The sequence below is a fragment of the Peromyscus leucopus genome, chromosome 3, assembly GCF_004664715.2.
Source record: "Peromyscus leucopus breed LL Stock chromosome 3, UCI_PerLeu_2.1, whole genome shotgun sequence".
Lineage (NCBI taxonomy): Eukaryota > Metazoa > Chordata > Mammalia > Rodentia > Cricetidae > Peromyscus > Peromyscus leucopus.
Genome location: NC_051065.1, coordinates 142,827,350 through 142,850,837, shown reverse-complemented (window position 1 = coordinate 142,850,837; position 23,488 = coordinate 142,827,350). Strand labels below are relative to the sequence as shown.

Here is a 23,488-nt window from a genome sequence, read left to right as displayed (position 1 = left end):
CAACGCTCCGCCGGCGCCAATTTCAAACAGCGGAACAACTGAAAGCGGCGCTGCGGGACCCACCCCCGGCCCGGGCTCACCCCCACCCCGCCCCGGGGCTCCCCAGCCAGGCCGTCCCTCCGGGACCCGCCGCCCGGGCCTGCCTCGGCCCCGCGTGGAGCAGCCGCGGCGTGTGAGGTGAGTGGGGTGCAGAAGGAAGTCCCGGGTCGGGCCGGGCCAGGGGAGGGGCTGGGAGCCGGGACTGCCGGGGCTGCCGGGCGCGAGGGGGTGTTGGGGACCGCCGGGAAGAAAGTCTGAGCGGCCAGCTCGGCCTTCCCGCCGCGTTCTCCGAGCACCCCGGGCACCCAGGGGACAGACGTGCCCTCGGAGTCCGCACACGCAGTCAGCCCTGTTGCAGGGCGGGATCCGAGCTGAGTGTTGCAAGGTTCCCGGTTCAGGGTGGAGAATGGGGTCCGCGGGGTGACTGCGAGTCCCGTCCGGTTAGAAGGCACTGGGAATATTAGGAATGAGACTGGTCAAAGAGAAATACCCGGTGGGGGCGGGGGTGTCTGCTACTTGATTGGGGTGGGGCGCAATGTGAAGCAAAATGAAAACTGAGATTTGAAGGTAGAGAAAACGAAATATAAAGGAAAGGAAGCCACAGGGTGGAAGGGACCTGAGAACTCTAAGCAGCTGGCAAATGTCAAAAATGTGTAATCCTTTTTTGGCAGGTGTCCTTAAAAAAAAAAGACAGCTGGTTTCTCTGTTTCTCAAAGGACCTCAATAACTTAATAAGTTATTATATATATCTATAAAAATCTATGAAATGCTTCTTCTAAAGAAAAAACTACTTCCTTAGCATTTCAAAGCCTTTAGCATACATAGCCAGGCATGGTGGCAAACGCCTGTAATCTCAGCATTTACAAAGGCGGAGGCCAAATTATCAGCAGTTCAAAGCCAGCCTGGGCTACATGAGACTCTGTCTCAAAAATAAAAGCCAACTGGAGCATATTAATGATGGCACATTTTAGTAGGCAGGAGATGGGTGTTACAATCTTACTTTTGAAGCAGAAAATTAGGGTATATAAAGTAACATACTTAAAAAGCTAAAATGCCATAAATACTTGCAAGTACTGAGGTGTCAGTGTGCAAATGTTTTGCAGATTTTGAAAGGAAATACACTTTAAAAAATTAACGTAATGGGCTGGAGAGATGGCTCAGTGGTTAAGAGCTCTTGGTGCCATTCTAGAAGTTTTTGGGTTTCCTTTTTTTTTTAATTAATGCAAGAGAACTGGGGATTTTATTGTAGAGCGCTTACCAAGCATCCACAAAGCCCCAGGTTCATTCCCCAGCACCACAAAAACTTGGCATTGTGGCCACACCTGTGATTCTAGCAGGTGGAGGCAGGAGAGTCAGAACTGTAAGGTCAGCTGCATTGTTTGAGACCAACCCAGGCTAGAAGAGACTATGTCTCCTCCCAAAAAAGGGTACTGGGGTATATAGCTCGGTAGTAGAGTCCCTGCGTTCAATCACCAGTACTGGAAATGTGAAATAAAGGACCGAACAGCTTTGCTGTGGGCCTTAAATAGGGAAGTTTCTCCCCTTTGAGATCTTGCAGGCGAGGGGGGGATTTCACAGGTGCCTCTGACTGAACCTGTGACCTGCAGATGTAAATGTGCCAAGGCTTTATCAAAGAATGGGTGGCAGGATCAGGGTTTTGTCAGGATGCCTAGTCACCCCTTGTCCATCCATTCTCTGGTCTTTCATCCCTTTCTGTAGTCGTTAATTCTAGGGGACTGTGGCAGCATTTCCACATTGTTACAGATGTCTTCTCACTTATTCCATTGACCACACATTTTAAAAAAATGTTTTCACATGTTTCTTGGGAGGGCGCCCACATGCCACAGCACAGATGTGGGGGCTGGACAGCATCCAGGAGTTGGTTCTCCCCTTTCACCATTGTGGTTCCAGGGACTGATTTCAGGTGTCAGGCTTACAGCAGGCGACTTCACTGAGCCGTCCTGCCAACCCCAGACAATCTGGTGTTTTGTTTGTTTGCTTTTTTGAAGTACTGGGAACTGACCCTAGAGCCTTGCGCAAGCTAAGCAAACTCTCTGTCACTAAGCTATATTATTATATTATACCCCTGACCTGGCCAAACTTCCTTAAGCTTCCAGGATCAGTGACTCTAATTCAATCCCGAATTCCTCTCTTGAATGGCTCATTTGCTGTAATTTTTAGCTTTCCTTGCTCAGTAGTAGGGCTTTATTTGGGGTTTTGTTGTTGTTGTTTTGTTTTGTTGAGACATGGTGACCTTGAACTCACTGTCTGGCAGAGGGTGGCCTTGAACCTTGTAGGTTCTTACAAGGATACAACAAACCCAGCTACTGTCTTATTGTCTGAGGGCTTGACAGAGGTCCAGGCAGCATTCCCCTTGGGCCTCTGAGCTTCTGCTTTTGGCCATACATGCAAAGGACCACTTCCAGTTTGTCTCAGCTCAGCAGGTTTGTGATACGAAGCTTCTCCTTGCCCTCTGCAGGGTCAATGCTTGTGATTCTCAATGGAGAGTGAGAGCACAGCTTCATGATGAGAACCAGCCCCCGTCGGCCACTGATTCTCAAAAGACGGAGGCTACCCCTTCCTCTTCAAAATGCCCCAGGTGAAGCATCAGAGGAAGAAGCCAAGAGACTCCCTGCCCAGCAGGAGCCTACTCAAGCACAGGCCTCCCAGGAGGTGGCAGAGTCCAGTTCTTGCAAGTTTCCAGCTGGAATCAAGATTATCAATCACCCCACCATGCCCAACACACAAGTGGTGGCCATCCCCAACAATGCCGATATCCAGAGCATCATCACAGCACTAACTGCCAAAGGGAAAGAGAGTGGTAGCAGTGGACCCAACAAGTTCATCCTCATCAGCTCTGGGGGAACCTCATCTCACCCTCCTGGTCCCCAGCCTCAAGCCCAAACCAGCAATGATTCCAGGAAGACAGAAGTGATCACCGAGACGTTGGGACCGAAGCCAGCAGCTAAGGGTGCGCCTGTTCCCAAGCCGCCTGGAGTCCTTCCAAGGCAAAGACAGGAAAGCTGTGGTATGTGGTCTGCAAGGCGGAGGGTTGTGGAGGCTGCCCTTTCTCACTGGCAAGGCTGCCTGCAGTCTGATCCTGATGTCTGTAATGGACAGGAATCTAGGAGGGACCAAGGCAAAGGTTTGCTTTTCTTTATCCCAAAACTTTGAGCTGACCATCTGGGCACTGTTGAAAGGGTTACAATAATGTAGCATTCCCATCGCTCTCTTTCTATTGGAAAAAGATTTGTTGATTGGCTGGTTGGTTGGCTGGTTTGATTTACTCTTTGTATTGACTTGTGTCTTAGTCACTGTTCTGTTGCTGTGAAGAGACGCCATGCCCAAGGCAACTCTTAGGAAAGAAAGCATCTAACTGGGGGCTGGCTTACGGTTTGGGAGGTTTAGTTCACTATGATCATGGTGGGGAGCATGGCAGCGTTTAGGCTGGCACTGGAGCGGTAGCTGAGAGCTACATCCTGATCTGGTCTGAGAGAGAGAGAACCTGGGCCTGGCACGAGCTTTTGAAACTTAAAAGCTCACTCCCACTGACACACTTCCTCCAACAAGGCCACGCACATCTCCTAATCCTTCTAATCCTTTGTGCCACTCACTGGTGCCTAAGCATTCAAATATATGAGCATATAGGGCCATTCTTATTCAGACCACCACAACCTATAAGGAAGTAAATCTCCATCTTAAAGGAATAAACTGGAGCCTGGGGAAGAAAAGTGTAGTTATCCAAAAGTTGCCTTGACAAATGCCTAAGGTTCCATCTGGTTCATTGAAATGTAGTTCGTTGCTCCTGGATTTCTCAAGTCCATCATGGAACAGAATAACTTACAGCCACAACAATTTACCATTGTGTTCCCTGCCCCTAAGAATGTGGGTCTTGGAGAGGTTATCACCATCATCGATTTTGATGGCGCTTCAGGGCATCTGAGAGACTGCTAATGAAGTCTTGGGTTGTTTTCCTTGTAGCTGGCAGCGAAGCAGCAGGCTGCACGCTGGACAACAGCTTAACCAATATCCAGTGGCTTGGGAAGATGAGTTCTGATGGACTGAGCCCCCGCAACATTAAGCAGGAGATGGAAGAGAAGGAGAATTGTCACCTGGAGCAGAATCAGGTTAAGGTGAACTGTTCTGTCACTCATTACAGAAATCAAAACTAGTGCAGGGGATTTTTTTTTTTTTTTTAAAGATTTATTTACTTATCATGTATATAGTGTTCTGCCTTCATGTATGCTTGTAGACCAGAAGAGGGCAACAGATCTCATTACAGATGGTTGTGAGCCACCATGTGGTTGCTGGGAATTGAACTCAGGACCTCTGGAAGAGCAGCTAGTGCTCTTAACCCCTGAGCCATCTCTCCAGCCCCGTGCAGGGGATTTCTAAGAAGGGAAACGGATCAAGGAGCTGCTGGAACAGAACATCCAGGTTCTCTTATTGACACTACTTAGTGCTTTTCTATGTAATTTTTCTTTAAAAAAAAATTTTTGGAGGTATTGGAGAGTGAACCCAAGGCCTTGAATATAGTATGTAAGACTAGACCACTACTAAGACTAGACCACTAGCTGGGAAGTGGTGGCACACACCTTTAATGAGAGGCAGAGTCAGGCCTGGTCTACAGAGTGAGTTCCAGGATAGCCAGGGCTACACAGAGAACCCCTGTCTCGAAAAAACAACAAGCAAACAGAAGACTGTCACTAAGCTACATTTCCAACCCTTTTTTATTTTTACTTTGAGGTAGGGTCTGGCTAAAACTGACCTTGCTTGGATCTTCCTGTCTCAGTCTTTTGAGTAGCTAGGATTACAACTGTGTGCTACCACACCCAGCTCTGACATTTGAATTACTTTACACTCTGGGATCTCTTAACTGTCTCCATCTATGGCTCTTGGTTGGCAGGTTCCTGTCTTATGTTATATTTCTCTAGCTCTGGGTTGAATATCCTGGGCTTAATAGCCCTTAGTAGATATTTAGGAAATGATAATCCATTTGGATTTTTCTTTATACTTAATTTTATTTCATATGCATTGGTGCTTTGCCTGCATGTATGTCTGTATGAGGGTGTCAGGTCCCTGGAACTGGGGTTACAGTAGTGAGCTGCCATGTGGCTGCTGGGAATTGAACCCAGGTCCTCTGAAAGAGAAGCCAGTGCTCTTAACTGCTGAACTATCTCTCCAGCACCCCATTTGGATTTTTAACAGTATGAATTTGAGTGTAGCATCATTGATAGACAGTTTTATTAGGAGATACACTATAATATTAATAGCAAAGTGAATTCGATAGGAATTTGTATTTGTGTTAATTGAACTGTATACTTATACATTTGTACTTGTAAAGTTACAGCTCAGATTTTTAAACTGAATGATCAGATATTTGTCTAAAACATCGAATGTGTCCTTTGAAAGCATTTGTCCCACACTTTTGACTGTTTCTTCTATACGACCACTGAAACAGGATGAGCTTATAGCTCATCGGGACTACAACTGAAACTGAGACTTAATTCCTTGGACCTGCAAGTCTGAAAATAGGCATGGGTTCAGACAAATCACTGTGTGGACTCCAGCTAGAGTATCTACTGGAAGAGACTCCTCTTGGTTTTTGTTTTTGAGACAGGGCTCTTATTATGTAGCCTAGGCTAGCTTAGAAAAGGTTATGTAGCTGAGGATGACCTCGAGCTCTTGATCATCCTGCCCTCACCTCCCTAGTGCTGACATTACAGACATGTGCCACCACAACCCATTTTTTATGTGGTGCTGGAGATCAAACCCAGGCCTTCATGCATGTTAGGCAAGTATTGTACCAACTGAGCCATGTCTCCAGCATCTAGGCGGCTTCTTAGCAGGCAGCTTATCTTCTGGAAAAGGTTGGAAGGGAGTCAGTCAGTTCCTAATTGGTTAGGGCCTTGACTAACATCTGCCTGGACACTGACGGTACACTTTAATTCCATTATGAAATAGTGGTCTCAAATAAGTTTGTTTTCCTGGGCAGAGGTGGCAAGTGCCTTTAATCTCAGCACTTGGGAGGCAGAGGCAGGCAGATCTCTGTGAGTTCAAGGCCAGCCTGGTCTACAGAGTGAGTTCCTGAACTTTGTATAGCCCTGCAGAGAAACCCTATCTCGGGAGGAGGGGGAAAGCTTGTTTTTAGTTTAGTCTAGAACAGTGGTTCTTAACCTGTGAGTCATGACCCCTTTGGGTCGCATATCAGATATCCTGCATACCAGATATTTACATCATGATTCATAACAGTAGCAAAATTACTGATAAAAAGTAGCAACAAAATAATTTTATGGTTGGGGGTCATCCCAATATGAGAAACTGTATTAAAGGGTCACAGCATTGGAAGGTTGAGAACCACTTCTCCACGGCCTGGGGGTAGGGAATGGTTCTCATGAACTCCACTGTGTCATTCTCTGTTCTCTCCCTTTGGCTTCGTGAACTGCACAGGCTGAGGAGCCCTCGGGAGCATCCACGTCTTGGCAGGACTCTGTGTCGGAGAGGCCACCCTACTCTTACATGGCCATGATACAATTTGCCATCAACAGCACTGAGAGAAAGCGTATGACCTTGAAGGATATCTACACTTGGATCGAGGACCACTTCCCCTACTTTAAGCACATTGCCAAGCCAGGCTGGAAGGTATTATGTCCCATAGCCAATGCCAAGGTCATTCTGGTATAACTGTTTCTCACTCTTTGCTTCAGATTGTGTCTTAGTGAAAAATAAGAAAAAACTATGAGCCTCCTGGCCCCCAAGATCAATTTCCTGGAACATCTAGTGGGCAGGGCCTTTTCTTTTTCTGTCTTGTTTTGAGACAGTCTCACTACATGCTCTAGGCTGACCTCCAACTTACAGTCTTCCTCAGGAGTAGGTAGGATTGCAAATGTGTGCTACCATGCCCACCTGGGCAGGTTTGTCCTGTTTTTCATCTCATACATCGGGGTTCAGATGCTCACAAATCGTGTCAGAACCAGAAAGTTTGTGCGTGCGCGCATGCATTCACTTATTTGCTTGGGAATGGCAGGCCTGTGAAGGGCAGAGGACAGTTTGTTAGAGCTGTCTCTCAATGGGAGTTCTGGGATTGAGCTCAGGCTTGGCAGCAGGTAGATACCTTTACCCACTTTTCAGTCCCTTGCATTGCATTGAAAAGCTTGAGTAGAATGGGATTTGCCAGGCTGGAGATGTAGCTCAGTGGCAGAGTACTTACCTGGTGTGCACAAGAGCCCGGATTTGAAGTGGGATTTGCCACAAACAATGATGTCTGACTCCTGCTTGAACCAGAGTATGGCCTCACGTCCTCTCTGCAGCCTGTCCTGTGGTGTCTGCAGTGCAGATAGCTGGGCTGCCTGACAGACACCTGGGCTGCCTGACACCTGGCCACGGGTAGCAATGCTTCACTTGTACTTGATTCTCACATTGGCATGTTCCTGGATCTCTAAAATCAAATTTCCAATCTCTGAGGTAGGATCTTTCCGAGTAACCCAGACTAGCTTTGAACTCTGCATCTTCCTGCCTCATCTTAAGTACTGGGAAATGGGTGTACACCACCATATCCAGGCATGGAGATAGTTTTTTCCTGCTGCTGCTCCTGACCTTCAGTGTTTCTCTGTGGACTGTGCAGTGGATGGCAGTCTTCTCACTTGTGAGGCCAAAGGGAAAACACGGGGGTCTTGGCTCCCCGGCTTTGTCTGTCTCCATCTTCCCACTCAGGTGATGAGGCAGAAGTTGCAGGTGTAAAGCTCCTTTTCGGGGTTCTTTTCATCTTAGTCCTGCACTGGGATCGAGAGCAGGAATAGAGAGGGAAACTTCCAGGCCACGACCGTAAGAGCCTGGAAATAGGCTTGATCTGTTTTTTGTTGTTAACAGGTTTGTTGTTTTTATAACCAGCTGGAGGGGTGTAGGTCTGAGGTTAGCTCTGCGGTGTGGCGTATCAGGAAGGGAAGTGCCAACAGGGGAGATTGCAAGGACCCTGAGCATAGTCTCTGTTGAACACAGTGGGAGACCCCCCGCCTTCCCCAGTTCACTCCAAGGTGATGTTTCCCAAGCTAACTGAACTGCTAATCTTTGTCTTTCAGAACTCTATCCGTCACAACCTTTCTCTCCATGACATGTTTGTTCGGGAGACATCTGCCAACGGCAAGGTCTCTTTCTGGACCATTCACCCAAGTGCCAATCGCTACTTGACGTTGGACCAAGTGTTTAAGGTGATTGTTCCTGTTTCTTCTAGAGAGCCAGAGTTGTTGGTTATAGAGCCTTCTGGAAAGGAGCAGTGTTCCTGCTGACGTTCTCTGATTGAGAGAGAGCTAGAAGCCAGTCAGCCCGTTAATGACTTGCATAATTAATGACTGTTAACGCCCTGAACTCAGGTGACAGATACCGAATGACACTCCTTTGCACTAGACCCGAGCACAAGGAGAACTGTTCTGGTCCAAAATAGAGGAGTCTCTCTAACTCCCCTGTAAGTAGACAGTTGTTACTGTACAGCTTCCAGGTCTGTAACTTGGGGTTCTGATCAGCGAATCTGGGATGGGCCTGGTGATTGGGGGGAGGGCGTCTGTCCGCACACATGTCAGTGCACATGTAGAGGAGGACACTGGGGGTCCTCTTCTACCTTTCTTCGTTTCCTTGGGATGAGGTCTCATTGAAACTGGAGCCATGCTGGTTGTCAGCGAGCCCCATCAATCCGTCTGTCTGCACCCGGCCCTCATAGTGCTGGGGTTCCAAGCACATGCATGGCCGCCCCGGCTCTGTTTTGTTTAATGTAGGTGCTGGGGTCTGAACTCAGATCCTTGTGTTACACAGCAATCTGTCTCATCCGCTGAGCCACCTCTCCAGCCCTGTAATTTGTATTTTCAGTCTTGCTCCAAAGAACCCCTTCTCTAAGTCTAGAGACCAGAAATGGAGCCACAGGAACATGTTTGCAGGAAAAAAGTTGTTTTGGGAACTTGTGAGTGCCCACAAGGATGCTGTTGCTGTCCTGTTCTTCTGGAAGGGACCATTACCCGAGGTGTCCCTTGGCACCCATCAAATAGGTTTCTTCCTAGTCTGGGTAGACTGACCACGTTGGTGGTAACTTCATCTCGTTTCTCTCCCTCGATGCCTGGCCGCCACCAGCCACTGGAACCAGGGTCTCCACAATCGCCCGAAAACTTGGAATCAGTAAGATTCTTTTCCTCTGGCTCGGGGCTTGGCCTTACTTCCCTTCACTGCTCAGCATGGCTTTAGTGGGCAGAGAAGCTGTGATGTGGGGAGGGGACTGTGTTCGGCCCCGTGGCTGCTAGCCCTAAACACAGCACCACAAAGGTGTGGTGTACTGAGCAGAGCAAAGTGGGCACTGCAGGACCGGCCACTGCAAGGACAAGTGCATGGCGTGGGCCTGTTCTCTCAGCCTGCCTTTTCTTTGTCTCTCTGATAGCTGTTGCGTTCCCAGGGGGTGGTGAGGATCATGGGTAGGTGTCGCACTGTCCTGTCCTCATATGTCTGTTGCTGTCCACTTTTCCCCTAGCATGGCTTGACAGATTGTACTTACCCCCATCCGTCATTCAAACTAGCCTTTTCTTTCTGGGTTGTTGGATTCTTTCTGGTTGTTTATTGCATTGATGCCAATTGCATCAGCTCAAGTTGGTGGGGTTCTCCGCTCTCCCCTCACCTTACTAGCCCAGGTTTCTTTCTCCCCATAAGCAGCAGCAGAAACGACCCAATCCTGAGCTCCGTAGAAATGTGACCATCAAAAGTGAACTCCCGCTGGGCGCACGTGAGTATGAGAGTCGGCCTCAGACCTGCCCAGTCCTGGTTCTGGGGCCTGTCTTCAGGTTATGTCGCCAACTTAAAGGATCTGAGCCATAGTTAACTGGCTGTCCTGGAGTGGGGAGTAGTGGACCCCCAGCTTTGCTACCTCTGATTTCTCCTGCTTCTTCCTAGGGCGAAAGATGAAGCCACTGCTCCCACGGGTCAGCTCGTACCTGGTGCCCATCCAGTTCCCAGTGAACCAGTCTCTGGTGTTGCAGCCCTCAGTGAAGGTGCCGTTGCCTCTGGCAGCTTCACTTATGAGCTCGGAGCTCGCCCGTCACAGCAAGCGAGTCCGAATTGCACCCAAAGTACTGCTAGCCAACGAAGGGATAGCCCCACTTCCTGCTGCAGGGCCAGTGAAGGAGGAGAAACCCCTGCTTGAAGAAGGGCTATTGCCTTTGCTGCCTATTCAGTCCATTAAGGAGGAAGAAATCCAGCCTGGGGAGGACTTGCCGCACTTAGAGAGGCCTATCAAAGTGGAGAGCCCTCCCTTGGAAGAGTGGCCCTCTCCATGTGCATCACTGAAAGAGGAACTGTCCAATTCCTGGGAAGATTCTTCCTGCTCTCCTACCCCAAAGCCCAAGAAGTCCTATTGTGGGCTCCGATCCCCAGCCCGGTGTGTCTCAGAAATGCTGGTGACTAAGCGGAGAGAGAAGAGGGAGGTGAGCCGGTCGCGGAGGAAGCAGCACCTTCGCCCGCCCTGTCTGGAGGAGCCTGAACTGCTCTACTCGGAGGACCCCAACACAGTACAACCAGCCATGGGGCCCCTGCTCCTAGCAGAGTCTTCAGAGCCTGCACCCCAGCTCAGCTGCCCTCAGGAGGAGGGAGGGCCCTTCAAGACCCCTGTCAAGGAGACGCTGCCCATCTCCTCCACGCCTAGCAAGTCTGTACTCTCCAGAACCCCTGAGTCCTGGAGGCTCACACCCCCAGCCAAAGTTGGGGGGTTAGATTTCAGCCCAGTACGAACCCCCCAGGGCGCCTTTGGCCCCTTGCCTGACTCCCTGGGGCTGATGGAGCTGAACACCACACCTCTGAAAAGTGTTCCCCTTTTTGACTCACCCCGAGAGCTCCTCAACTCAGAACCCTTTGACCTTGCCTCTGACCCCTTTAGCAGCTCTCCGCCTCCACATCTGGAGGTCCCCAAGCCAGGCTCCCCTGAGCCACAGGTCCCCAGCCTTTCAGCCAACCGTTCTGTCACAGAAGGCCTGGTCTTGGACACAATGAATGACAGTCTCAGCAAGATCCTTCTAGACATCAGCTTCCCTGGCCTGGAGGAGGATCCTCTAGGCCCTGACAACATCAACTGGTCTCAGTTCATCCCTGAGCTGCGGTAGAGCAAGGCCTTGCCCTTGCCACTCAAGCTGCCCCCCTGTGTGGCTGGATAGTGCAAGGCTCAGTGTACCCCGAGCCCTCTGAGGGAAGCTAGCAGGCAGGGCTGAGCTGTGCCCCTTACCTAATTATGCCAAGACAGTAGTCACATCTAAGCCACTGCTGGGACCTGTGCGTGCAGTGGGGTCTCCCAGGGCGTCTGAGTCTTCCACTCTCTGCCGGTCACCGGAGGGTGGGCGTGACAAAAGCAGTGATGGTCAGGAAGTGCCCAGTAGTCATCCGCTGCTCTGGCAGGAGAGCCCTGGCAAACGGCGTAAAGTCCCCAGATTGTCCTCTAATTATAAATGTAAGCGTATTTCCGTAGCTCGTTCTCTAGAGACTGCCAGGGGTGGGGAGGGTAGCCCGGCTTACACTTTGCTCCTGCTTGTGGCCTTTGGGGAAAGGACCTGCGGTCAGTTTCTTGCACACTCGTGGGTTCTGCTGGAGGCATCTAGACATACAGGTTGGCTTGCCAGGATCCCGCTTACTGCCCTTTCCTGACACCCCCGTGTTTCCAAGCCAGTGGTCCTGCAGGAAGAAATCCTGGTGTAAAAGCCTGTTGGGTTTGGGTGTAGGGGGTGGGTGTGCCTGAAGCAAAGCGTGGGGTCTCGCGTGAGTCCTGTTGGTGTTTGTTTCTCTGATAGTGTTCCTAATCATGCCAGAGAATCTAGCATTGAGAGCTCAGGCTGAGGCCTGAGACAAAGAAGTGACCCCTGACCTGCCTGGCTTCCTTAGCTTGTACCTGAGCTTTGCAAAGAGCCACCCTAGGCTCCAATACACAAGCTAGCACAAGAACACTACTGTACCTACCTACTGAATAAAACCCAGGGTGGCACTGCACTGCTGGTCTCGAGGAATTGAATGAGGGTGATGGTGGAGACTGGAGATGGTGGGCAAGGCCTTGCACAGATGTTCCTCCCACGCCCTTTTCTGACTCAGAAATTGCTAGTTTTGTCTGGTGTGGTGGTTCATGCCTATAATCTCAGCCCTTGGGGTGGAGGCAGGAGGATCAGCCAGTCTAGGTACGTGAGATCCTGTCTCCCACAAAGTCCAGTTTTCCTGCTGTTCCCCTGCACTGTCCACCTCTTCCTGCCACCTCCAGACCTCCTGTGGGGCCAGAATCTGACTTGGGCCCCTGTTGATTCCTCAAGTTACAACAGCACTGTAGTCCTCCCCTCCCCTCCCAGTCCCTTCAACATTCGGGTGAAAGCTGGGCCATTGCAGGTGTCTCATTACCACTTCTATCCGGGCCCCAAGCCTGGGAACCTGCCTGCTTCCTCCTCTTCCTCAAGCCTCCCAGGCAAGGTCCTCCTGGAAGCAGCTCCTGTTACCACATTTTGTAACCAGAACTGACAGCACTGCCCCCTCCCTACCTCACCAGGAAAGCATCAGGGACTGAAGAGCCTCCCAGGACAGGCGAGAGCCTCCTCCCAGCAGCACCACTCAGGAAGCATCACCATAGCAACCCTAGCAGCAAACAATGGTACCAGAAAGGGCTTTTCCCCAAAGCCTCCCCTCCTGGCTCTGTGGCTCAGAGGAAGAATGGCCAGCAGCTGGAAAAGATCACCCCAAAGGCCATCCGTGAAAGATGTATCTCATGTCAGGGAGCCTTTCCTGCAGGTAGAGTGGGGCCCAACTCTGCAAGCCCGACTTTCAGGTTGTCCTGAGCAGCAGGCTTCCGGGAACACAAACTTATGCCTTCATCCTATAATAGCCAGGAGGAGGAGCCTGGCTAGCACAGGTTGAAGAGGTCTTATCTAAAGCAACTGGGGCCAGAAATATTCTTAGCTTTGGGATTTAATTTTGGATTAAAGTGTTTGGATGTATGTCATAAACTATCTTGGGGAGGGACCTAAAACTTACCATGAGATTCCTCTGTGTTTCATAGATGTCTTATACACAGCCTAAAGGTGACTGTGCATGCAATATTTTCAGGAGGTCTGATATTTGAGGCTGATCAAAAAGGTTGAATGTGGAATTTTCTGCTTGTGACACCATGCTTTTACCCAGGGGGAAAAAATAAGATTTTCTGCATTTGGGATCTTACATTTTCAGATTCCAGGGTGTTTGTTGTTTTGTTGAGGTAGTCTTGCTACCTGGCTAGCCTGATACTATCAGCCTGCGATAGCCCTGTCTCAACCTTCCAAGGGCTGGTATTATAGATAATGTGCCATTATGCCCAGTTTTGGATTTGTTTGTTTGGCTTTGTTTATTTTTGAGGCAGAAGCTCCCTATATAGCCCCTGTTGAAATTCACACGTAGGCTAGGCTATTGTCAAACCTGTGGAGGTCTGCCTCTACCTCCTCACGAGTTACTAGTGCGGGCTGTCTTGCCTGGGATAGACAGGCTTGTTTGAGCCAGCTCTCAGCCCTTTCCTCTGGGGTGTTCTTATAGAACAGTGAGTCATGCCTGTAATTTTAGCATTCATCAGCCTGGTCCACCTGATCTGCTACACACGAGATCTTATCTCACAAAATCAAAAGGAAGGAGGAAGGAGGAAATAAACATGCCAGCAAGCCAACAAGATGGCTGGGGTGGTTAGGACACTTGTTGTGCCTGACAGCCTGAGATCCGTCTCGAGAACTGACGTGGTAGAGAAGCCAGACTCCTTCAAGCTGTCCGCAGACCTTCACGTGCATGCCATGGCATGTGCGTGTATGCCCACATGCACTAGATTTTAATTTTAAAGAAATAGGATTTAGGGGATGATGCTGACGGAACTGGTGGAGTTTTGGAGTGAGGAAAGCCCTAGAGTGGGTGAGAGGGAAGAACATTTTAAAAGACATTTCTGCTCCTGGTCAGACTGAACAAGCTCTCAGCCATGTTTCACACAGCTAAGTATGCTGAGGGTGAACACAGCGTAAACCCGAACTCTGCCACTTGGTTGAGACCCCATGTGAATCCCTTACCGTAACGGGGTCTTTCTGTCTCTGAAATAGGGACTTGGTTGCCATTTTTGTCAGTTTTCTACTGCTGTGACAAAATTCTTGTGATAACTCAGAGGAGAGGTCCACTGGGGCTCACGGTAGAGGCTTCCTTCAGGGTGCGGTCATTTGGCCTTGCTGCTCTGCACCTGTGAGGCACCCACGGAGGAAGAGCGTGCCGGAGCAGGCCTCTCACCTCATGAGTACCCGGAAGCAAAGAGCAGGAAGGGTCCTGGCTCCCACTGTCCCCCCTAAAAGCATGCTGCCGGGGCCTAACTTCCACGAGGCCCCTCCACCTGAGGTTCTACCGACTCCCAGGCAATGCTCAGGCTGGAACCAGGCCTTTTACGCCAGCCTTTGAGGGACAAGTACGCAAGCCAGAGCAGAACTGGATATTTTCTCATGGAGTTGGAGGAAAGGGGGCACCATGTCTCGTGGAGGGAAGAAAAGAAAAGGTACGGAAAGAACATTCTAGATGCTTCCTAACCTGACTGGCCTTTCCGTGAGAAATGAGGGAAAAGTGCCAAGGACAGAACAGGTAACAAGAGGACTCTGGGATGGAAAGCCACTTGGCCCTCCTTTAGGGACCAGGATCAGGGGAAAGTATGTTGCTAGAATGGCTGCCATGGGCCATCCCCCTGGCCAGGATGTGTCTACAGGGACACATGAGGGCATGAGAATGGAAGAGAGTGTGGTGAAGAGTGGGGGCCAGTGAGAACTCACAGCGTTAGGGCATTTGCCACCAACTGGTACCAAGTTCAGTTCCTCCGGAAGTGGTCCTCTGACTTCCACACTCACACCAAAACTCACATATACACTAAATAAATAAAAATGTAAGTACAAGTAGGGCCTAGAGAGAGGTTCAGTGCTTAAGGGCACTGGTTGCTCTTCCAGAGGACCCAGGCTCCCAGCACCTACGTGATGGCTCACACCGTCTCTAAGTCCAGTTCCAGAGCATTCGGTGCCCCCCCCCCGCCCTCCTTTGGCACCAGACATGTATGCTGTGCACAGATGTACACATAGTCAAGACACCCATGCACAGAACTTTAAAATAGAAACTTTAGACCCAAGATACTATTTTATATATATGTACGTGTGTGTGTGTGTGTGTGTGTGTGTGTATATATACACACACACACAAATTTTTAGAAGTTGAGAATGGGAAATCAAAGTCAGAATGTAATAATTGGAAAAAGATTGAGATTTGATAAATCTATGGAAATGATAAGGAGGACAGTACAGTAACTTCTGCGTTGGGGCAGTTACCAGTCTCTTTGAAACAAAATGCCTGATAGCAAAGTTAAGAAGGATTTATTGTGGCTCACAGTTCAGGCCTGTAGTCCATCAAGGTAGGAGTCTGTGGCAGTCAGGGAGATAAAGGCTAGTGCTCAGCTTGCTTTCTGCTTGCTGGTGGCGTCAGAGTTAACGTGGCTCCTTCCACCTCAGTTAATCTAGACAGCCCCTTGCGAGCGTGCCAGAGGCTTGCGTCCCCTATGACTCCAGAGCCTGTCGTGCTGATGCTGTTCTTAAGTGCCTCAGCCTGTAAAGTGCTTGCTATACCAGTGTGACGGCCGGAGTTCAAGCCCGAGAACTCACAGAAACAAGTCTGCAGGAGACTACAGAGCTGGCTCAGTGGTTAAGAGTATTTGCAGAGGACCTACATGGCAGCTCACAGCCATTTGAACTCCAGTGGGTCCCCTGGATCTGCCCTCCGAGAGTAATAAGCACACATGTACGTATACATACTTGCAGGTGAAATACTCATAAAATAAAAATATTTTTCAGGTAATAAAAAGTTTCAAATAGAAACACACATTTATAGTCCCAGGGCTGGGGGTTGGGGTTGGGAGAGGTGGATTCCTGACGCTCGATGGCTCATGGCCAGTCAGTGTAGCCGGCCCAATAATTCCTAGACCAGTGAGAGATACCATCTCAAAAAACGAGCAGCATCCAAGGTTGTCTCCTGACTTTTCTCTCTCCCCCCCCCCTCTCTCTCTCTCTCTCACACACACACACACACACACACACACACACACACACACACACTCACCCCTGATGACAGTGGGAACGGACAGATGTCTCCTTGTGGAGGTCATCTACCTCCTGAGTCCTGGGTTGGAGGCTGGCAGCCTGTGCCTGCGGAGGAGAGCAGGGCACCTCTGCAGCATCCTGCTCCTCTGCTGGCACAGCCAGGCTAGGCTCCCTTTTGTGTCTCCCTAGATGGTCCACGCCAGAGAATCCTTCCCCACCTACCAGACTTGGACTCAGCGTGAGTTCCTCCTGCCTAACAAGGCAGAGGAGTTGCCAGGCTTCACCCAGCAACCCTACCACAAGCTGGCCCTGAAGCAGCCACCGTACACAGACATGAAGTCTAAAGTTCATCACCAGGCGCTCTATCCTTGGAAGGACGCAGCCCAGCACAGCTGGGGCTTTCACGCATGGCTTGATGTGGGACGTCTGCCTGCCACCTTCCCCACCAGGCCAGACAAACCCTACGACAGCAATGTCTGGCGCAGCTTGACTTACTCCGATGCCCACCGCCTCCCAGCTGCTGCCATCCCTCCGCCCTCCTGGATGGGCCCCCACAGCTTCCTGACCTTCATCAGTGCCACCCCCATCTTCGTGGACACGAACAGGAAGAACCAAGTGATTCTGAGAACAGTGAGAGAGCTGAAGGAGGTGGAGAAACTCAAGCTGAGAAGTGAACAAAGGGCCCCTCCACTTGATGCCCACGGCAATATTCTGCCCCCACCAAACTTCAAGAAGTAAGCTCCCCGCTTCCCAGGCAGTGATCCTGCTGGTGTTCACATGCCCCCTCCCCACCTCTCCCTTCCTGTTTCTGGTATCTAATTTTCGTCTCCAAATTTCCCACTCACAGTCACCTGAAACGTTGTTTCATGCAGCTGGAACCCATGGCCTTGCAAGCACTAACAAGTGTTCTGCCATGGGGCCACACTCCCCACTGCTGCCGGAAAGTTGCTGGCCAGGTGGCGCAGGCAGGGTGGGGGGACAGCCCGTGGAAAGGCGCTTCATTACTTACCTAAAAATGTGAATTTAACATCTGCTTGGCCTAGGGCTACTGAGAAACGTAATTTAGTCCCTGGCTTCAAAAGATAGAAGAGACAGCAACAAAACCACACTATACCTGCAAAGCACCCAAGTGTGTGTGAGATGGTAGGTGTCGTCGTATTTCTTTTGTTCTGTGGAGGCAGGATGTCACTATATGGTCCAGGCTGGCCTTGGCCGGCAATTCTCCGGCCTGTCTCCTGAGTGCTAGGATTACATATGTATGTCGTCATGCCTGGCTGTCATTTTTTTCTTTTTCAAGTTTTTTAAAAATTATGTATATGAGTGTTTTGCCTGAATGTATGTCTGTGCACCACAGGCGTGCCTGGTGCCTGAGGAAGCCAGAAAAGGCTGTTGGAGTCCCTGGAACTAGAGCTATAGACAGTTGTGAGCTGCCATGTGAGTGCTGGGAATTGAACCTGGGTCCTCTGAGAAAACAGCCAGTGCTCTTACCACTGAGTTATCTCCAGGCCCTCCCTCTTTCTTCTTTCTTTCCCTCCCTCCCTCCCTCCCTTCCTTTCTTCTTTTCTCTTCCCCCTTCTTTTCCTCTTTTTAAACAAGGAGAATACAGAATGTATCACGTGCTTGAGGCACAAGAGTATTAAACCCCCAGGAAAATCCACCCCCCTCTTTAAAGCTGGAGTCTTATGTAGCCAAGACTGGCCTTGAACTCATGATTCTCCTGCCTTCACCTCCAAAGTTCTGGATTAGAGGCATATGCCACCACATCTGGCCAGTAAGGTCCATTATTACCAGAGGAAGCAGAAGTGAAACCTGGCGTCAGAATTAAGTCCAGAGAGTATCATTTTGACAAGTGGTTTGGTTTCTCCAGGGTCAATTGGCAAAGGAGGATCACGGACACTTACCTCACTGGATAAGTCTGAAATAGGTTGTCAGTATGTAAGAGAACCAAACCAGGAGCTTAGAGTGCAGCTCGGTGGAGGAGAACTTGCTTCCATGCTCAGGGCCTTGGATTTTAGCCTCCACACAGAAAAGAAAAGAAAGATGGGAGAAAGAAATTGAACCAAAGTTAGATGTTACCTTGTCCAGGAGGAGGGGAGGGAGAGATGAGGGAGGCGCCACCTCTCCCTCCCGAGGGCTAACAGGCAGTGACAGTCCTTGGAGGGAGACATTTCCTTTAAGGGTGGAACCACTGCGGAGGTGCCCATGCTCCTGTAAGTAATCCTAGTGAAACACATCGGGTCACTCACCAGCTGGGAGGAGGAAGGGGGTCCCTGGGAATGAGAGTGGCTACGATTAAAATATGTTATAAACAGGAATAAAACACAATGAAATGAGTTATGTATAATATATGATAATAAAAACACCTCAGAGCTTAACAGAGAAACCAGGGCTAAGTCTGGTCTTCAGAAGGTTACAGAGGACTAGAAATGGCTAGGCCCTGCCGGAGTGGTCCCAGCAGAGACAGATATTAGAGGGAACTGTGTGTGTGTGTGTGTGTGTGTGTGTGTGTGTGTGTGTGAGAGAGAGAGAGAGAGAGAGAGAGAGAGAGAGACAGACAGACAGAGAGAGAGAGACAGACAGAGAGAGAGAGAGAGAGAGAGAGAGAAGAGAGAGAATGTGTGTGTGTGTAGATGCTCGTGGAGGCCAGAAGGGGGCATCAGATCCCTGGAGCTGGGGTCACAGGCTTTTGTGAGCCACCGGACACAGAGCTCAGATCTGAACTCTGCTCTTCTCAGAGCACTAAGCTCTCTTGACCACTGAGCCATCTCTTCAGCCCGGCGAGATTTTTTTTTTTTTTTTTTTTGAGACAGGGTCTCTCTATGTAGCCTTGGCTGACCTGGAACTCACAGCACTAGCATTAAAGGTACGTGCCACCATACCTAGCTTGAGGGTTTGTTTTGCTTTTCAAGACAAGATTTCTTTGTGTAGCCTTGGCTCTCCTAGAACTCGATTTGTAAACCAGGCTGGCCTCAAACTCACAGAGACCCACCTCCTAAGTGTTGAGATTAAAGGTGTGTGCTACCACCTCCTGAGAAGAGATAAATTAGATATGAAACTTTAGATTCACAAATATAGGATAGGTGATAGAATATTTTCTTTAATTTTGCCAAATACAAATAGACTAGATATTGTACTGTAATTCTTGCTTGATAACTGTTTGTTACATATAATTTTACTATGTTACAGTGAAAACTTTCCTTTTTGATTAGACAGATAAAGGGAAGTGCTGTGGGATGTCTTTCTGTACTCTGTGAATATGTGTTGCTCTGATTGGTTGATAAATAAAGCTGCATTGGCCTATGGCAGGGCAGGATGGAGCCAGGCGGGAAAATCCAGGAGAGATAGTGTGAGAAAAAAGGAGAGTGGGGCAGATGCTGCCAGCCGCCGCCAGAAGAAGCAAGATGTAAACATACCGGTAAGCCACAGCCACGTGGTAACTTATGGATGAATAGAAATGTGTTAAGTTATAAGAGCTAGGTAGCCAGAAGCCTGCCATTGGCCATGCAATTGTAAATAGTATAAGCTTCTGCGTGATTATTTTATAAGTGGCTGAGGGTCCATGGGGCCAGGCGGGACCAGAGGAACTCGGGACCGGAGAAACCTTCTGACTACAACCTCCAGGCAGGGATTTTTAATTAAAAATAAAGCAAAAAACCAGTGAAGCCTGTGAGTACAGCTCAGGGGCAGGACACTTGTTTAGAATGTATGAGGCCAGGTTCCACCCCAGCTCTGCACACAGGCACTCACACGGAGAGGAATCAGTGGGTGAGTAATTGCTGCACAAGCATAAGCACCTGAGTTTGACTCCCCCACACCCATGTAGAAAAAGCTGGGCGCAACCATGCATACTTGTAACCCCAGCAATGTTGGGGGACGGAGACCGGCAGACTCTAGGAGCTCATTGGCCAGCTAGCCTAGCTGAAATGTTAAGCTTCAGACCCAGCGAGAGAGCCCCTCTCAAGGGAGTAAGGCAGAGAAAGAGGAGGGCACTGATAGCACTCTCCGGCCTCTGCACCAGCCCTGCACATACCACACGCACATATCTTACACATATGTGTGTTTATACACACACAAGTTTTAAAATATAGCACCCAAAGTTGGTGACTTTTGGGGATGAGTCACCTTGAGGACACTGGCTTTCTCTGCTGTCCATACATGAAGACTATTGGTAACTAATGTGTATCATACAGGCATCTTCAGAAAGATGCACGATTGTGTAGGGCATGGTGGTGCATGCCTATAATCTCGGCAGTTGGGAGAGACTGAGGCAGGTGGATCAGGAATTCAAGTCCATCTTTGGCTACATACTAAGTTTGTTGCCAGCCTGGGCTACATGAGACCTTCTTTCAAAAAAGAGGGTGGGTGGGTGCATAGCTCAGTTGATAAAATGTTCGCCTAGCATTCATGAAGTCCTGGGTTCAATGCCCAGCACCACATAAACCAGACACGATCTGGGCTACAGGAGATTCTGTCTTAATCCCCAGGGGCCCTCTGGATAGAAACTCAAGGTTTTGTGTACATATTTGGCTAGATTCCTGGGGAACTTTTCAAAATATCACAGGGTCGGGGCATAGCTCAGGAACATAGCTTCTTATTTACCATGCAAGAGGTTCAAAGTTTCATCTCTGCACTAATAATAGTAATAGTAGTAGTAATATTAATAATAGTAATCAATAAACAACAAAACCAAAAAACATTTCTGGCATGGTTCCCATGTGCAGCTAGCTGCAGCTGAGACCCTCAAATTAACCAAAAGCAGCAAACAGGAATATCTGCTGAACCAGGCATAAAACCTGTTGAAGCACAGAAAATCTGCTACTATTCAACCATGTTGTTGTTTTGTTTTTAAGTCAATTTGCTACTGTTCAATTTAATACTACAGGCCAAAACAGGAGGAAGTCGCCGGCTACACTGTGCTGACTTCAGCGGCCTTTCCATCTGCACCTCGTTCTCAGAAAAGAGGAGATGAGAAGAATGGCTGGAATTTAGATAAAAGCCTGCACTAGAGTCAGACTTGGTGGTAGAAACCTGTGATCTTAGCACTCTGGAGGAGGAGGAGGAGGAGGCAAGAGGACCTCAAGATGGAGACCAGCATGGGCTACAGACTGAGATGGAAGGAAGAAAGGAGGAAGCAGAGAGAGGGCCCTCGGACTGGGGTGTAGCTCAGTGCCGGAGTGCTTGCCAAGCGTGTGTAAGGCCCTGGCTTCAGTCCCTAGCACCAGACACGTCTATAAGAAGATTCTAGGTGAGGGGCTGGAGAGAGCACTGGCTGCTCTTCCAGAGGCTCGGAGTTCAATTCCCAGCACCCGGATGATAGCTCACGGCTGTCTGTAACTCTAGACTAAGGGGATCTGACACCTCCTTCTAACTTCCCCCGGCACCAGGCTAACAAGTGGTGTGCATGCCAGCATGCAGGCACGACGCTCACACACATAAAATAATAACATTAGTAAGTGCAATAAAAATAAGTAACAAAAATTCTAGGAGGTATTCTATACAGCTGTCCCAAGGATGAAAGGTATGCAGCTAGACAGTATGGCTCTCCTAATGCCACAACACACAGTTCAAATGCAGGCCATTTGGTATATAGCCTGATCCCCAAATAGCTGATGGGAATCGCCACCTGCCCTTCCTACCTCGCCTGTCACGCCTGGAACCCTCCCCTGACTCTGCTGTCTCTGAACTGCTTTCCCAACAGGTCCCGGTTCATATCTACTGGTGGAAGGCTTGAGCCTTGGGGCCACCAGATCCTCCCCAACCCACTTCCCAATAACTTCAGCAGGAGCTGGCCCTGTCCAAATCCTCAGCCTCATTACCAGGAAAAGGTCCTGAAACTGGCTCGGCTGCCCACTGTGCCCCTGAGCAAAGACCTTGTGAAAGACTACCAAGCCCTGATAGAGGACCGGGTTGCCAGGCCCCTCCACTACCTGTCCAAGGCAAGACCTGCCAAAACATCAGAGGAAAGTTGGAAATGAAGACCTGGATGTGTCTAAAAGCGCTCAGGGTACACAGCAGCCTACATTCCTCAGCAAGAAGCCCCGGGAGGCTGAGGACTCTAGCTTCTACAGAATAACCTTTTGACCTCCAGCCTCATACCACCTCTGTTTCAGGCTCCTGGAGACATTAACTGAAGCTCTGAATTGTTCTGTGTTTTCCTTAGCGGACTCATAGTAGTATGGGAGGATTGGGGCAGAGAGAGGGGGTAGGGCAGCTGTATTTCCAGCTCTCAAGATTAGAATAAGGAGTGGCGTGTGTGTGTGTGTGTGTGTGTGTGTGTGTGTGTGTGTGCTGGGGTGAGGAAGAGGTCTGGTAAGAAATGTGGGTAAAGAAGTGCAGGCTGGGAATATAGCTCAGTGGTACAGTGCTTGCCTAGCAAGAGTGAGGTTCTGTGTTCACTTCCCATCACACTACAAAAAATAAAAAGTCTCTACTCCCAGAACCAATTCACAATAACACTGGGATTGGTTAGAGGACAGAAAACCTCTTAGGCAAAAAACATAACCTCAATGCCATCTCCTCCATGGACTATTTGATATCTGGACAAAGACCAAACACAACTGCTTGTAGTAGTCCAACTATATGTACGACTGCTCACAGGTCTCCCTGCAGGATTTGGTCACAGATAGTGCTGGAGAGTTAGGCCTGAGGAACGCAGCCATTCCTCAGCAGGGCAAGCGTGGAACAAGTAGAGATTCAAGGTGAAAGGTGTAGGAGGCACAGAGGTCCTTGTGCTCACAGATAAGCACTAGGGGAACCAGGAATGTTGAACACACAGGCTTGTCTCTTCAAAGGGAGAAACATATAACCTGTTTTCTGCCCAGAAGACTGGTTAATAGCCTTGTGACCTTTGTGCTATCTGTGCAGCTGAGACCATACCAGATCCTCCCCAATACCCTTATCATGAACTTGTTTTTCTCAATCCGTGGAGCCCATCTTTATGGAAAATGTCACTTGTGGTTTACAAGGAGTTTTGATGTAGTCATGTCTTAAGCTTTGTTGTGCACATGGGGATTGAGTTAATGAGCATCAGAAACATTTTCACCAAATTGTGCTGTATTTAAATATACCTAAAATAAACTACTCGGGGTCAGAGTCCTGAAGTTTGAATCAACATCAACTACTGAGTTATGTTGAACCAAACTGTCTTCTTGCCTTCCAAGAATCATTACTCTGCTGGCCATGGTGGCCAAAGGGACCCCTGCAGAAAGGCAGCAGTCGGCTGAGAGTGGCCTAAGGGCTTTGGACCTGAGCTACTGTTGACTCCGAAGGCCTCAGCATATTGGCTCTGGGGTCAGAGACGAGGTTTGAAGTGGAGGCAGGCAGAAGGCAGTCGG

The 23,488-nt window shown here is 49.4% G+C and overlaps 2 protein-coding genes across 5 annotated transcripts; both read left to right on the top strand.

Annotated features, from left to right (window-relative positions):
* The first annotated feature begins 67 nt into the window (after positions 1-67).
* On the top strand, positions 68-12,038 carry Foxm1 (forkhead box M1). 4 transcript variants are annotated; one of them, XM_037204109.1, is made up of 8 exons: positions 68-177; positions 2,519-3,067; positions 4,021-4,166; positions 6,490-6,681; positions 8,118-8,246; positions 9,157-9,201; positions 9,724-9,796; positions 9,964-12,038. In XM_037204109.1, the coding sequence occupies exons 2-8, from the start codon at positions 2,563-2,565 to the stop codon at positions 11,163-11,165; spliced, it is 2,292 nt and encodes a 763-aa protein (XP_037060004.1). In that variant the 5' UTR covers positions 68-177; positions 2,519-2,562; the 3' UTR covers positions 11,166-12,038. The 4 variants fall into 4 exon arrangements, with proteins under 4 accessions (XP_037060004.1, XP_028737348.1, XP_037060003.1 ...); XM_028881515.2 differs by having other exon boundaries at positions 4,021-4,172; positions 9,727-9,796; XM_037204108.1 differs by having other exon boundaries at positions 4,021-4,172.
* Positions 12,039-12,181: 143 nt separating this feature from the next.
* Tex52 (testis expressed 52) lies at positions 12,182-23,266 on the top strand. The gene is made up of 3 exons (XM_028881492.2): positions 12,182-12,819; positions 16,344-16,888; positions 21,853-23,266. The coding sequence occupies exons 1-3, from the start codon at positions 12,742-12,744 to the stop codon at positions 22,127-22,129; spliced, it is 900 nt and encodes a 299-aa protein (XP_028737325.2). The 5' UTR covers positions 12,182-12,741; the 3' UTR covers positions 22,130-23,266.
* Positions 23,267-23,488: the final 222 nt, after the last annotated feature.